This window comes from Haemaphysalis longicornis, unplaced genomic scaffold, assembly GCF_048455015.1.
Source record: "Haemaphysalis longicornis isolate Haplotype H1 unplaced genomic scaffold, Haemaphysalis longicornis Haplotype H1 scaffold_1, whole genome shotgun sequence".
In the NCBI taxonomy this organism is placed as follows: Eukaryota; Metazoa; Arthropoda; class Arachnida; order Ixodida; family Ixodidae; genus Haemaphysalis; species Haemaphysalis longicornis.
The window spans coordinates 458,832,978-458,847,852 of record NW_027526203.1 but is presented as its reverse complement, the minus strand read 5'-3'; the positions used below and the strand labels follow the sequence as shown (position 1 = coordinate 458,847,852).

At 50.5% G+C, this 14,875-nt stretch overlaps 1 protein-coding gene across 1 annotated transcript in view; it reads left to right on the top strand.

Moving 5' to 3' along the window:
- Positions 1–9,457, top strand: part of LOC144156122 (uncharacterized) — an 882,723-nt gene extending 873,266 nt beyond the window's left edge. The window contains exon 50 of the mRNA XM_077687950.1: positions 3,078–9,457. Coding sequence (XP_077544076.1) covers positions 3,078–3,316 — 239 coding nt within the window. The 3' untranslated portion in view covers positions 3,317–9,457. The remainder of the gene's footprint in view (positions 1–3,077) is intronic.
- Positions 9,458–14,875: the final 5,418 nt, after the last annotated feature.

Below are 14,875 nucleotides of genomic sequence, written 5' to 3'. Positions count from 1 at the left end.
AGGAGGGGAGCGGGTGGCTCAGGGGCGTAAAGCCTAGGCTTTCTGCGCAGTCGAACGAATACTACGTGTTTCAGAGTTTCAAGTTCCTGGCAGAATTTACCCTTAGTTGAGCATAGTGGGAAGGTGAGTAAATGCATACGGACTGGGTGGGCAAAAATTCCTCCTTGAATCTGTCTAAAGTGCGTGTGACTTCTCGGTTTTTGGTTAAAGATGTGTGAGAACTGTGGAAGGTCTGTTTTATTGTTTGATAGTACTGGCTGATTTCTTGGCATGTGAGAATAGGTGCGGAAACCCCACCGGTCTCAGCGGTTGGGCGAGAGAGGTCTCGAGCCTGTTGATGAACATTATTGCCCGTCAAAGCAGAGTGGGCGGGAATCCACTCGAAGTCAACCCAATGGGCGGGAGAATGTTGTTTGAGTAGTTGCAGTGTCGCGAGTGCCACCCGTCCCGACAGGAGCCTGCGGCAGGCGGCTTGAGAATTAGTGAGTATGAGCTTGGGTAAGGGCGAGTGCAATTGCTAATCCTTCAGCATCCCGGAAGGAGGTTGTCGGATAGAGGCGTAGGTGATGGGCCGTTCTTGGAGGCTAACCATGGTATAGTTGTCCGGATAACTGCCCGCATCTGTGTAGATTACGTCGGAGCGGCTCCCGTACAGGTGTTCATGGGCTTGGGCTTCCCTGCGGTCAGGGTGGAGGTCCGGTTGCATATTTTTGGGAAGGGCCGCACGAAGATAAACTGACGCCAAGCGTCGGAGATGGGTACCAGGTGGATCTGGTCAGGGCATGACCAATGGATATGGTGAAGAACCACACGTCCACCCTCGGTTTGGGCGAGTCAAAGACGTTCACTGGAAAGTGTACCTCCGATGAGTTCCTCATTAGTACTTTGGACCCCTATGCTGAGTAGTTTTGCAGTGGGCGTACTCATTGGGAGACGCAGAGCTTGTTTGTTTGCTTTGGAGGCGATTGAGTTTGTCGGTGTCAGTTCGAGTTAGGACAACGTATGGTGTGGAGTAAGTGAGGCGGTAGATCTCAAAGGACTGAACGAGGCGAAGAGTATCTTTTACTTTCGTGCCTCGGTGCCGGTTGCTGATACAATGGATCATTAGTATTACATTATCAGTAGCTTTACTGAGGTTGTAAAGATTGATTGATTGATTGATTGATTGATTGATTGATTGATTGATTGATTGATTGATTGATTGTAGGGTTTAACGCGCCGACGCAACGCAGGCGATGAGTCGCGCTGTAGTGGAGGGCTCCGGATTAATTTTGACCACCAGGGGATCTTTAACGTGTGCCGAAATCTCGTACACACGGGCGTTTTTGCTTTTCGCCCCCATCAGAAAAGCTAGGTTGTAAAGGGTTTGGTCATTTCTATTGTTGGCTTGGATGGTGAGGCCCAGGATCTTCAGGGCCTAGGAGTCGTGTTGTCACGTGGCTTTTCCAGTGCCTCGCAGAGGGGAAGACTAGCGGGCGCTCGGGACGTTCGTGCGTTTTCATGGCCGGGTTCTGCTTATATAAAGGAGTGTTGACACAAAATTTTGAAGGCGAGATAACTTGGGTGATAGATTGGTGTGAACACACACACGCATCATCTGCAAAATATCAGCGGCAAATACAGCCTAGAACATATTTAAAAATAATTTTAAAGTGTGCGTAACGCAACCAAGCAGCCAGCGGAGGTCCTCGCGAGACCGACATCTACTTTGATGTGGAGTAAATAAACAACATCCAAATACAGCGGTTCCAAGCACTCTATTTTTATTGCTTTTTATTACACTGGACGCTAAAACTCGCCGGGTACACGACAAGCGCACTGAGGCAACCGCGTATACCAACAGCACTGTCGCTGTGCGGGTGGCGACCGCGGCCGCGAAGTGGCGCAAGCAGGCGCAGGTAGCTCGAGCGATAGCTTGTTACCGCTGCCCTATATGGGACTCAAGGCTCAAACAAAGCTGCACATACGAGAAACGATGTAATGATGTGATGGCAAATTTCATTAAATATAATCTGCACCGCTTACGAGAGCGGCAATCAAATGTCCACCGCAGTGTTAAGCCTAACATTTGTAGGAGGGCCTGTGGGCAGGCCGGCTGGCTGCTCCCAGCGCTCGTCTCCCCACCCACTGCCTCGAACGTCGCGCGTCGTTCTCTAGCCGCGGCAGAAATTTTCACTCGCAGCGCCTGCATCACGTGCACGGTCGCTTTTTAATTAAGCGGCTGACGAAATCAGTACGTAGGGCCATAAACTGGCGCCAACGCGAAATCGACAGGGCTATGGCAGCTCTGCTCTGTGATAACCATCCGGCAGTCATGTGAACAGCTTTGTTTATACAAAATCCAACCTTTCCCGGCATCCGCTGAAACCGAAACTTTGACTGACCTCCTTAAAAACGTTTCTAATTAAACAACCGTCGCGCGCTGAAGCACATGAGGTTTCCATACGTGATAAATAGGTCATTAGCTGCTTATCGCAACGAAAAAAAGAAGATGCAAAATGTTTGTGTCAGTGCCCCTTTAAAAAAATTGACGCAGCTTGCACTAGGATTTGCTAATTTTTTTTAGGTTTTGCGATTTTTTTTGCTAAACTAGGCTAAGCGTTGAGGGGTAAGGCCAAGTTTATCCCGGCTTTACAAGACCGTTCCGGTCGGTCCCCCGCACTGACAGCGGATCCCAGGGGTGAAGAAGCTATGCCGACCCCCAGCTCCGCTGTTTGTCCAGCCTTGCACCATCAGTGCAAGCTGCGCCATGTCTTTTTGAGTTTTAGTAGCCCACGAAAGAATATCCCTTTTGAAATGGTATAGTGAGGGGTGCGCATACGCAAATTGCCCCTTGTGCTCACACTCGATCAGCCGCGAAAGCCGGCTTCACTGTTATAATCACCTATCTGCAGTGGTGCACCCTTTACAGGAACACCTTTTCTTGGTATTTTTTGTTCTGGTGCCACTGAACCAAGCTTAAGCTTGAACAGCTCCGATGTTAAAAGGCTTAGTGTGCATATTTCCCCTAGTGTTCTACTCGTGCCCGTGGGGCTGCCGTGCACAGCTGATCGCGCTTCCGTGCCTTTGGCCCGCAGAGCGCGACAAGTCGTGCCCGTCGCCGAAGCAGTCGCCGGACGGCCGGCGTGCGGGGGCGGCCGGCGGGCCGGGCGGCGCCGGGGCGGCCGCTCGGGAGCCGTGCACGAGCCGCGAGGCCCACGAGCCGCGCCAGGTGCACAGCGAGGGCGAGACGCTGTCCGACGACGACACCCCGCCGGCCGCCATGGCGGCGCGCCTGCGCAAGATCTCCTTCCGGAAACTCAAGGTGTGGCGCTGACTGGTGCTCCACGACCGTCGCCGGGCTCGGCCCCAACAGACAATCTAGTCCCTAGCGCTCCGGCCCCGAGGGTCGGTCCGCCTGTGCTTGGTGCTCCTCCGGCCACGAAACTGCGCGCCACTGCACACTAGTCACCACGGCGTTCCCTCGCCGGAGGCGGCTGCCGCGTCCGCGCGTCGCCGCAGGAGGCGCGCCCCTTGTTGCTAGAGAGCTGCGTACACACCCGCAAGCCTATCTATATGAAAAATATATATGGAGGATAAATGTATGTACATATTCTATATTTACACGATGCATTCTATCTATTGTTGAGCGGGACCTCCTGGCGACCAGGGCTGCAGCAGCCGCCTTCGTCGGAGAGCGAGGCCCGTCGAGGCCTCTTCAGACCAAGAGAGTATTTTTTCTTCGCTTCTCGAGGCGAGCCACGGCTTCATGGCTCGCCGCGTGTCTCCTCGTGTGTTCGCGTCGCCGTGTCTAATAAGCTGCCCAAGGTGTTCCCATCCACACACATCATCAGGTGTGCTGTTGCACCGATTGTTATTCGTGTCTTTGTATCATACACCGCTTTTCTTTCGAAAAGTTTATGATATAGATATATACATACAGCACGTGCGGCGGCGAGCTTCCTCGATTCACCGAAAGCCACAGCACTCGCCACGTGTGCGCTGCGCGACCGATCACTTTTGGGGACTTTTATTTCGTTCCGCCTCTTGGGGGTTCGCTGGTGCGGAGTGCTGTTCGGGCTCGGGAAACTGGAGGCTCTGTTGTGGTTTGTGCCGTGTCTCTGTGAACGGGGGCCAGTCGCGGTAGGAGTCGTTCGCGGCCCCACGCCGCGACCGGCTTCAGGGGTGGCGAGATGGGTTGGGAATCTCGCATCTTCAGTTGCGCAACTTGCAGTACCTCGACCTGTCAAGGCATCCTGTAGCTCAGTGTTTCTTGACTGAATAACAAGTCTTTCAGAGCGTGTTCTAACCTCGTCACGTGTGTCGCCGTCTCCCACCTCGCCGACCTGACCGCCCGGTGCGTCCGAAGTGCCGGCGCCCCTCCGTCTGTCACACGTGTAGTTCATCTCGTAGTGCCCGCTCCCCCGTGTTGTCCACGCCACGCTCCAACCGGCGTACTTTCGCTTCTTCGCTGCCGCCCGCTGCAGACTGCACCCTGCCTAAGTTTGCGAAGCCGCGCAGCGCTTGCAGCTAGGAAAAGCCCATGTCAGCCAGGACGCTCTCAGTCGACCTGCATTTTCTCCAGCGTATGTTCGTTTTCTCCCCAAAACTCCCTCTTCAGAAAACCCCCAAGAATCAAAGAAAGGACTTTCTCGATTGCGTCGCATTTGAGATTTCTTGTCCGCAGCACAATTAATCCCAGCGCAATTTAAATGGAGGTCCGCAACCTCAGTGCCCAGCAGCAAATCGGACTACCATTACCTGCCTTTCCGGTTTTCGCTCTGTCATTTTTTTCTGTATTCTGCACTATCAGAAAAGTAGCGATAAATAAGACAATACAAGGCGCGGTTAACAGATTACACGCGTCACAGCGCCAATGATTATGTCCTCTTTCGTGTTTCATCCGCTAGGAAAAGGTCACCATGATACGGGGCCAAGTACCTACGCAAGATCAGCCAAATGAGCAGAACGGCCACATTAGAATGGTAATGGCCGCGGGCAACACATCAAGGAAAGGGCGAATTTCTGGTCTAGTTGCTGCGACACGACGAAACGAACGCAGCTGTCAAACATCACGAAAGGAAAGAGTACACGAAACAGTGCCTTTTGTTTTAATATTGCTTTAGGGCTTATTCTCGAAGGGATATCTGCAACCTCTGAGTCTCTCACGCCTGGCGGCCCGTTCAAATGGCCTTAGTGTACGGTAGCCGCAGCGAAAAAAGGTTAGCACACGTGACTGGAGCGACCTAATCTCAGCGCGCGATTGCGACGATTGCCGCGCCGCGATTGCCGGTCGCCCGCGCGCTGCAAACATGGAGCGTGCCTGGTACTTTCGCTGCCGGCGTGCTCGCGAACAGCAGCAGCGCGCGTTGCGATGCCATCACCCGGTCACTGTTTACTAACCTTTTCGTTCCAATCACACCTGTACCGCTACTAATATTTGAAGCTACCTTTTTTTGTACAGATTCTGATATTATTCTGAACGACGTAAGTCGGACGTAAGTCCCGATGTCGGCCACGGAAAAGTCTGCACGTCTACGCGCTAATTGCACAGTTCGTGATGGGATATTTGAGAGGCAACATCAAGCGAGGTGCACTTGCTTCCGCTATTCGCTAAGGTGCCGAGGGCCAGGTAATAGTGAAAGCTCGTTAATTCGACCTTCAATAATTCGAATTTATTGATAATTCTAACTGCACGGTATGGTCCGGCAACATCTCTATAGAAGTCCATGTATACAAAAGCCTGTTAACTCGAACACGACTTGGTTCCGCTACGGATAATTAGAACTACACGCCACCGCGCCGGCCGGTTGGCGCCTGACGAACGGCCAGAGAAACGTGCCCGCTGCCTACACACGAGGCCTTGGCGTGGTAAAATCAGCTTTAAAACCACCTGAAATCCCGTGGCGTACGTTTTTTTTGAAAGACGCACTCTTAGCGTATTACGTCCGTATGGACGCGAATGCAGTGGTGTGAGGTTCGCTGACAGATTAGGATATCATTTCTCGGGACGTCGCGCACAACATGCCGCTGCCAGGGACGACGAGGGGGAGAGCCAGGAACACCGTTGCGGACGTCGTCTGAGATATGAAGGGCGATTGGAATGCCACCCGAATCTTCTTCAGTTCTGAAGAAGGAGAGATGGAGGCGTTCTGCCACATTCGCTCGTTACACCGAACAGTGCTGGCAGTCGTCTTCAAACTGCAATCAAAATTGATGTCCTAATGCTTCCCGTTTGCAGTGTACGGTTGGTAACCTGCCCTTTCGTTATTTCCAACTTTCACTAATTCAAACTGAGAGGACGACCCCTTGCGATTCGAATTAACGAGCTTTTATTGTATTTAGCGCCCATAGCATCAACCGAGCACTGTGATGTACAAACTTACCAGTAATGATAAAGCGTGTTCTAGTAGCAGTGCATTCCTCAAAGCTTCCTCCGCCGACAGGCGTGTTTCCTTTCGGGTAACCGAAGGGTTGCAGCTTCCTGAACTTTCAGTACAGCGCATTCGTTCTGGTTAGACAGCCTTACTTGAGGGCAGAGGCGGGCACCCTCATGAAGTAGCAACCTCAACATCGAGTGGTCCTCAACCTCACAGTAAAAAGTGACGTTATATTGGGATGAATAAGTGACGTTGGCCGTTATGACCTTGACCTCAGCCCATGAGTTTGCCGTTGATTGGCGTTAGGTTGAAGCTAAAGGCTGCAATAGGCTCCAAAGACAAAACGTTTGGGACCTTTTTGTGATTTTTATACTGCACGGCAAAATCTAACGTATGTTTCAAACAAATACCTTCTAAATGCGTGCCACAAGGTTTGTTATATTTATGCACGACCCTTTAGTTTGCCGTTGTCTTCATACTAATAACGGTGGACATATAACTTAGGTCCGCTAGGGAATATAATTTGCAGATACTTCGTTTAGACTCGATATTTAGTGATCTCATTTTAATTTTGCTGAAACTTTGCCTGGTTTAACATTGGTTTAAACCTCTAAAACAGCTAGCAATATGCTCAAAAAAATTTCCTCTAAGTATTTGCGTTAATACATTCATCAGGTTTGTAGTAAGTGGTACTATAATGTATATGCACCTATTGCGGAAAATAGCCTGTTTGTTCCACATCCGCCAAATGCATTACGTCTTCGAGGGAAGCTTCGACTTAACTTGTGAATAGCGAGCAAAATGGTACAACTGATCATCTCTTTGAGGTTGAGGCGACGTTCAGTTTGAGGTGAGGCCTGTGTGAGGTCTATGGTGTTCAGCCGATATGGCCTAAGTGAAACTCAGCCTCGATGGTGGGGTTTTGATATGAAGATAAAACTACTGAGGTCATTTGCCCGCCTCTGCCAACGGGTGTAAGGATCTTGAATGAAATATCGCGTGCCTGTCTCATTCTCTTATCTTCTTAACGCTGTACGCCCAAGGTACGCCATACTATTCACTCCACAAAGCAATAGAGAATGGCCGTCAAACTACATTGCAGTGCAAGAGCTTGTTGCGTTAAGCTAATTTGATGTGGGCTTTTTTTTTTTCTTACAATAAGAGCGATGGCTTGCACAGCCCTGGTGGGTTTCTGTTTTCCGAGCGTTACCATCTAGACCTAGAAAACTGCGACGTCAGTTCTTGAGCTACAGCAAGGTGGTAATCTAGATTATTAAACTTGCAGGGTGGGGGGGGGGGGGGGGAGGGTGACAGTGCTTACCAAACAAATTAGTTCCCCTGCACGGCCCATCGACCGCGTGATACCTGGGCTGGTTTCATTACCGCCGACATCCCAAAAACGTGGAAGTAAAAACACAGATGCGCCTAAACATTTTACAGGATTTTAAGCAACTTTCCCTGCTTCTGCCTAGGTGTGGCTATGCCATCGGTTATATTTAAACTGAAAATCTAGCGAAGAGCATGCTTAGATTTAGTTACAAAGCCTTCGGCGTCCTCTTCAGACGTCCCTTTAGAATGCGGTGCTGATTGGCTGATGCAATAAGGTGTAATCGCATGTTCGAAGCAGTGGTACGACTTCACGCTGCTTCCAGAAAGTTTTTTTTTTCAGCCAGGTGGTTAGATGCTTGTATTTGCGTTGTACCGTCGATCTTCTCGCTACCTTTCTTTGTGCTTCGTGTGTTCTTGGCACCAGCTAGGATGTCAAACTGACCTGGGTGGTCCCGTAAGTAGACTCAGCCTTCTGGAGTAACTAAAACCACAGGTCACAGGCGTGTCATCATCGCAGGCGTGTCGCTATAGCAAGCGGGCAGTGTCTTCTGTTTCGTTGCGAGATTCACTGGTCAAGATGGTTGGTGTTGATACTGGATACTAATTAATGAAGACGAAAAGATGCCACCCTTTTCAAATAAAATGATTAAGGCATGCAACTGTCGATTTGCGCATTACGATGGCCGTTTCTTACGTGACTTATTTTTTTTTCTACTTTTATTGTAAACTACAATGGATATCAGATGTAAGGTTAATCAAAAAACCTTAACATTTTGTTAAGGTTACTCTATGTGCAGCGTGTTTTAGTTGAGCAAAAGGCATGAACCTTATATCTAAACTCACTCTACGAGCGTGCGCTCTGTACAGCCGATATACGACTCGGCTTCTTCGTTGCTGACTGAGCACTTTCTCCACATTCCTAATTTCTGTACATCGTCCGTAGTTTAGAGGTTTGCCCGAACCTTTCGCATAGCTTGAAGCGAGCGGGCGCAACGCGTCAAACATATCCCGAACTGATAGTTGTAAGCATAACCCGAATTGGTGCTAGCATAATCATGCCATAATGAGCATTCCTGACTACTATCTTGAGTGGTTTACCAACGAAGAAAGAACTGTGCCCAGTCTGCCCGATTCGGAACGGTCCAGGTTGTCAGGTGGCGGCCTTCGGCTGAGCCGCTCGTCGTCCATTGCAGCCTGGTCTGGAAGCTGATGGAGAGGGAGGGGGAGGGGGGGGGGGGGGGGCGAGCAGCTGCATCGCGGGTGGCAGCGACGAAAGCGGCCTCTACGAGTTCCGTTCCTGAATGCGGGCCCTGCTCGTTTGTGCGTGGTCGATATCATACTCTGTATTTTCGAAGTTATCCATGTTCGTTCCAGCTGGCCCCATGGGTCAATATAGCGATGTGCATGGGGCTGGATTCTGGTTGTGTAACACAGAGGTGTTGGCGGAAACAACGGGTTACGAGTGTCCTATAGACGGCGGCCCACCGACGACCTGTCTCTCAGTACTACACTCTCGTGTGTCACTTCCTCGTGAACTGCACACACACACATACACCACCCACACGTTAAAAAAAAAACACGCGCTTACTGTTGCTTTCCTGCGTGTCTTTCGTCCTCTATCTCTCTCGGCCCCGCCCCTCGCACTCTCCGTTCAAGCTGTCGTGTGGTCCTTCGCTTGCGTTGTCCATTCTACTGCACGAAAATGTAAAATCTGTACTGTACATATATCTATGCCACTGGTATGAGAATAAAGTGTATATATAATGTCACTGGTCTCTACTCTGGTTACCTGCACGCCGCTAGCCGGACCTGGCAAGGGGGGAAAGCGGATGGGCGTATCCGTGGGCGACGAAGCTGGGACGTCATTTGTGCGCCGGCGCAAAAGGGAAAAAAATTAAGTGTCATTCCACTCTATGAAGGATATGACCAGCGGAGCTGTTTTGGGGCTATTGGTTGGTCACAGACTCCCGCTCAAACTGCGCTGTTGCGACGGGCAAGCGTTCAGCGGGATTGTGAGGAGGCTTCACTGCACAACACACATTGTGGCAAAGCGAGCTCAGAGAGACCAAGCTTTCGCCGATCTCCTTAAAGTCGGCTTCACTTGTAAACACAAATGCTTTATTACTTTTATTGTGCACTATAACGAACTTTCATTCGGGACTTTCCTCAAGTCCTAAATGAAGCACATTTAGGACTTGGAGGGTATGTTTTCCGTACTTGGAGGACTTTTTTTTTTCAGGGCAATATACGCCATCTTATATCAAAATATTAGACACCGGAGGCGAACAGGTGGCCGAAAGAAGGAGGGAGGGAGCGTCTTTTCTACTCCTATGAACGAAAAGGCAAAAAAGAAAAAAACGGGGGAGTTAACCTATAACAGCTCCGCTGCAAAAGCTCAAGACGCTTAAGCTGCGCCTTTAAGAGTGAAACAAAATGGAACAAACTGGAAATTTTCCAGGCCCAGTAACCCATATGGCCACATAATTTATATATTTCGGCGTGTACTCGGACAGGTAAGTCCTTTGTAAGGAAATAACAGACCCAAATCACGGCCGCTCGATGGAAACCAGGTCGGCCGTGCCCAAACCATCTGGCCTGAAATTGCAATGAGCAGAAATCATCTTTAATAAAAAATAAAAATATAATGAACAATAACGAGCTATGTGAGATCGCGTTACACAGCTGCGACCCTAAAATCCAAGTCCACATCGTCCGAATGGCCGAAGACGCCGCCAGGGCCCAGAACCCAAGCGATCATGGCCGGCGACTGAGGAGGGATAGAAAACTGGAGACGCTCTTCATGGCCTACCACTTCCCCTTACCTTATTTTCGGAACTAAATAAAAGCTCTCTCTCTCTCTCTCTCTCTCTCTCTCTCTCTCTCTCTCTCTCTCTCTCTCTCTCTCTCTCTCTCTCTCTCTCTCTCTCTCTCTCTCTCTCTCTCTCTCTCTCTCTCATCTCTCTCTCTCTCTCTCTCTCTCTCTCACTCCTCTCTCTCCTCTCTCTCTCTCCTCTCTCTCCTCTCTCTCTCTCTCTCTCTCTCTCTCTCTCTCTCTCCAGTATGTACATGGTCATAACAGTATGTACATGGTCGTAACGTCGCAAAAAGGGCTGCCCCAATGCATTCTTGAGGGATTTAGCATGATGCTAGGTGCTACTATGTCCGCACCACAGCTTGATTAGTGTTTGTTAGGTGCCTCCACTCCAATGTGCTCGTTGTCCATCGCACCTTAGGCGCACACAAACCAGTAATTTCCGTGGCCCCACGGACATAAATAGGACTGGCGTATTGGAACGAGCTATTTGGTACCCCATCGGCGACCGTGAAGCGCAATAAAAATTAGGCGAAGGACGTGAGCACCCTTGTAGCACCTATCCTTGTCTGTCAAGAGCAGGAAGGACGCCTCAGTGACTCCCTCCTAGTAGACGTCTTTCCTCAGTTTCGTTCCCTGCTTACAATGATCTGAGCCGGCGTTAAGAGGTCACCTGCGACGCAGTAGTTTGCTCGCATTTACAACGTCACAATTGCAGCGTGGTGCAAGCAGATAAACGGCCATTATTATTGCATGGGGGCGTTCAGACAAGATTCTCATGTGAAGCATTAGTTAACCGGTTGGTCGAAAATCTGGTGTCCCTGGCACACAGACGGCCCAAAAATGGCTGACGGGGCACACAAATGGCCGCCGGCTCAAAGAATAAAAAAATTGTGCTAATGAGTTGAAAAGAAAGTTGGATAAATTCGGGTCTGGGTGGGATTCAAACCACAAACATTGTTGGGACTGGCCTTCCCAGCGCTGTCATCACTGTTGGAATCAGCCATCCTGACGCTGTCGCCACTCTTGGTACTGGGCCCTCTCACCGCAGCCACCACTGTTGCGACTGGCCATTCGAGCGCAGTCACCGGTGGTAGCGAAGTTGCCTTGCTCCGTCCGCTATCAGCGCGGCGCAGAGCAGAACGATGAAATTCTCGAGACGACGAAATGTTGAAGCAACATTTATATACAGTATGTACAAGAGCAACAAAAGCGTTGCATGGCTCGCACAGAGGCGACAGCCCGTCTCTACTCAGTGCCTCCGAAAAAGTGCCGCCCTGGCTGTGCTTCGGCGGGGTTTTCTACAACCGGGAGTCCATTGTAGCTGCGAGCGGGTTGAATCGCTCCAATCAGGACTCTCGCTGGCTGAAGTTTGAAATCCAAGGAATGGAGGCGAAGCGGTTGCGTCAGCCGAGCCGCCATAATAGGGAAAGGGAAGGCGACGCCGTCTCAGCGGAGCCGTCTCCAGGCATGTAGCGGCAGGTCTGCCGCGGGCGGTTTGGTCTGGTTTGGTCGAGGCGCGAATCGGCCCAGCTGTCGGCGCGTCGCCCCGTGGCAGCGAATTTGAGCTGGGCGCTCTGGCACAGCAGCATGCGGAACGCGAAAGTAGCAATATCGCCTCCTGTATTTTTTCAATACCAAACGCATCAGCCCCAAGCGGCCAACCAAGCCCTTTCCTTCTACTCGTGCCACTCTCCCCCAATTGCTAGCCTTCCAGTGCTTTAGTCACGTGACGGGTTAGTCTCGGGGCGACGCGTGGTGGAAAACGGCAGCGTAGGCAAAAGCGTGCTCAGCCATGGGGCCAAGTTTTTTATCGCTGGTCAGAGCATCGCTACTTCGGTGGTCTCGAGCATGGGTTGCCTTGTAAACTAGACACAAGGCGCTCTCGAATTCAGTTACGGTCAGGGACCCGACAAGAGATCCCGGTTAAGATTAGGGCCCCACCTTACGACACGGGGGAAAATAGGCGTCCCCGTCACTCCCATTGTAAAGTGGGCGATGCGTTTGGCATTGAAGAAATACAGGAGGCGATGGCAGCACGTATCCCCAGCACCCCCACAGCTGGGAGACTCTATCCTTTCATTGTGGCCGTCTACGTAGAAACGTATGCTAGAGCATATAGAGTAATTTGGGCATGCTAATTACAGAAGTATCAGTTAGGGGAGTAGCTGTAGATACGATCCCACTAAATTTCTTCTTCCCAGTGATGTTCTGTACTGCAGAGAAAAACTCTTCTATTTCTAGACGCACAAATTCTCTATTTTTACCTATTCCCCCCCCCCCCTCCCCCCCCGGGATTCTGAACAATTCCCTGGGCGTTTCTCTGCACGCTCCTTTTGTAGCCGATTGATCTTTTGCGTCGATTGTTGTTCGGTTTCGGGCGTTAGTCAGCGCCGCCTGTGTCTACTTTCCGGAGCCCTGCACGCGCACGCACCGTCTACAGCTGCAGCGTGGACGAAATTCCACTACCTTTGGCTCCTAGAAGCAGTTGACGCATTCCTACAAATCGTCGATGCGATAATGTGCATTTCATGTTCACTTTGCACATGTGAAGGCTCTAAGTATAGACAGTGCCGTATGAAGAGAGGTCAATGTATTTTCAGGTAAGTAAGGCTTTTTTATTCATAACGATTATTCATGCTATGACAATGCAGTGTTATGAATTATTGATGCGAGGTCTGGTTTACTGGCAAATTATCATTTTTACTCCGCGTCTCTTAAAATTCCCTGCATCTATCGAAGATTCCAATTTTCCTTCCGCTCAAAATTACAGCCGAAAATTCCCCGAATTAAGGGAAAATTCTCTGCATGGAACATCACGGCTTCTTCACTTGGCGATGCCAATAGCGGATATGTCCCGAGTCATAGTAAATCAGAGAAGAAGCAAAAGACGCAAAAAGAAAACAAATAGGCAGTGCCTATTCTGTGGACTTGTAGATGATGATGACCATGAACACAGATAATGTGCAGCCTTATTCTGTGGACCGTACCATGGTATAGCTGATTCTTATTCGTCTAAAGCGACCTAAAAGATGCCAATCGACACTTATTTACATAAATAATGCGTAGAATTGGCGTAAGAGAACCGGTTGCAGCAAAAAAGGAAAAACGACATAACTGCTGGGACTCAAACCCAAGGCGTTAGCACCCAAACCCGACAAAATCCGATAAAACCCGCCAATACTGTACCTCTGCGCCACGAAAGCCGACGAGCGGAGCCATTTTAGCAGTATATAGCTCAAAACAGAACGGAACGCTATGGTCTGGACCACAGAATAAAGCTGCGAATTATTCTGCCGTCTGGTCCACAGAATAGGCAGTGCGGATCAAATAATGAGAATAGTGAAGACACGTCGGGAAATTTTGCAATAATTCTTTCGCAATCACTACATCATAAAGAATGCTTAGATGTCCTCGTAATTATGTTAAGAAACGTATATGCTTCTGCCCGGATTAAGCAGAAGCAGAGGCCATTGTCGCACTTTTATCGGTTTTTTCCAGCTATCATTCGAGCACCATAATGTTTCAGCTCCGGAGTTTTATTTGATTGAGAGAGAAAGGACAGTACCAACTACCGCGAGCGGTGCCTGTATACGGTGGCAGTGCACGCGCTGAAGTCGGGCGGTCGGTCCAGGTACGCCTCCTGGAGGGCATGCAAGGTCTCCAGATGGCGAACTTCTCCGGAAATCGCCACAGTTTCTTTGGTAGAAATAGGTGCTGTTGCAACCGTGTCATCCCAGCGCTGACAACAGTTGTTGCGACCGGGCGGGGGCACCCGATCCTTTCTCCGTGGCCTCCAACATACGATGGGTAGCGTGTATGATGCGAGCGGCCAGCCGCTGTTGCAGCCGTGAAGAAGTCCAGAGCAGTAGGATAACATAACTGTTTACTTCATGGCGAGAGGTGAGCCGAAGCCAAAAAAACATACAATGCCCTGACGGGCGAGGTTACAATACAGGACTCGAGCAGAGCGACCGCATGGATTCGCTGCTCAGACAGGAATGATTTTCAACGTTTGTGCTGCTTCTATTTATACCCAAAAAACGCCCCCAACAGTAACACGCCACGAACATCACAAACACCCACACGCTCTTTCCATAGTTCGTGAGTCACCCATGGCTTCGTCCCACATGGCGTCCGAGAGGGGGGGGGGAGAGAGTGTCCTTGAAAGGTTCCGGGGTCGCGCTATCAACTGCTGATCGCGCCGATAGCGAAACGTCTGAGCCGGGAATGTCAAGGCGGGACTCACCGACGCGCAGGTGCCTGAAGGGTGTGGCGCTGGTAGCCGCCGGAGGCGCGTTGCAAAGCGAGGTGACTGACCCGGCATGGCGAGACACGAGAGTACGATTCACCGACACGCAGGCGCACATGGTCG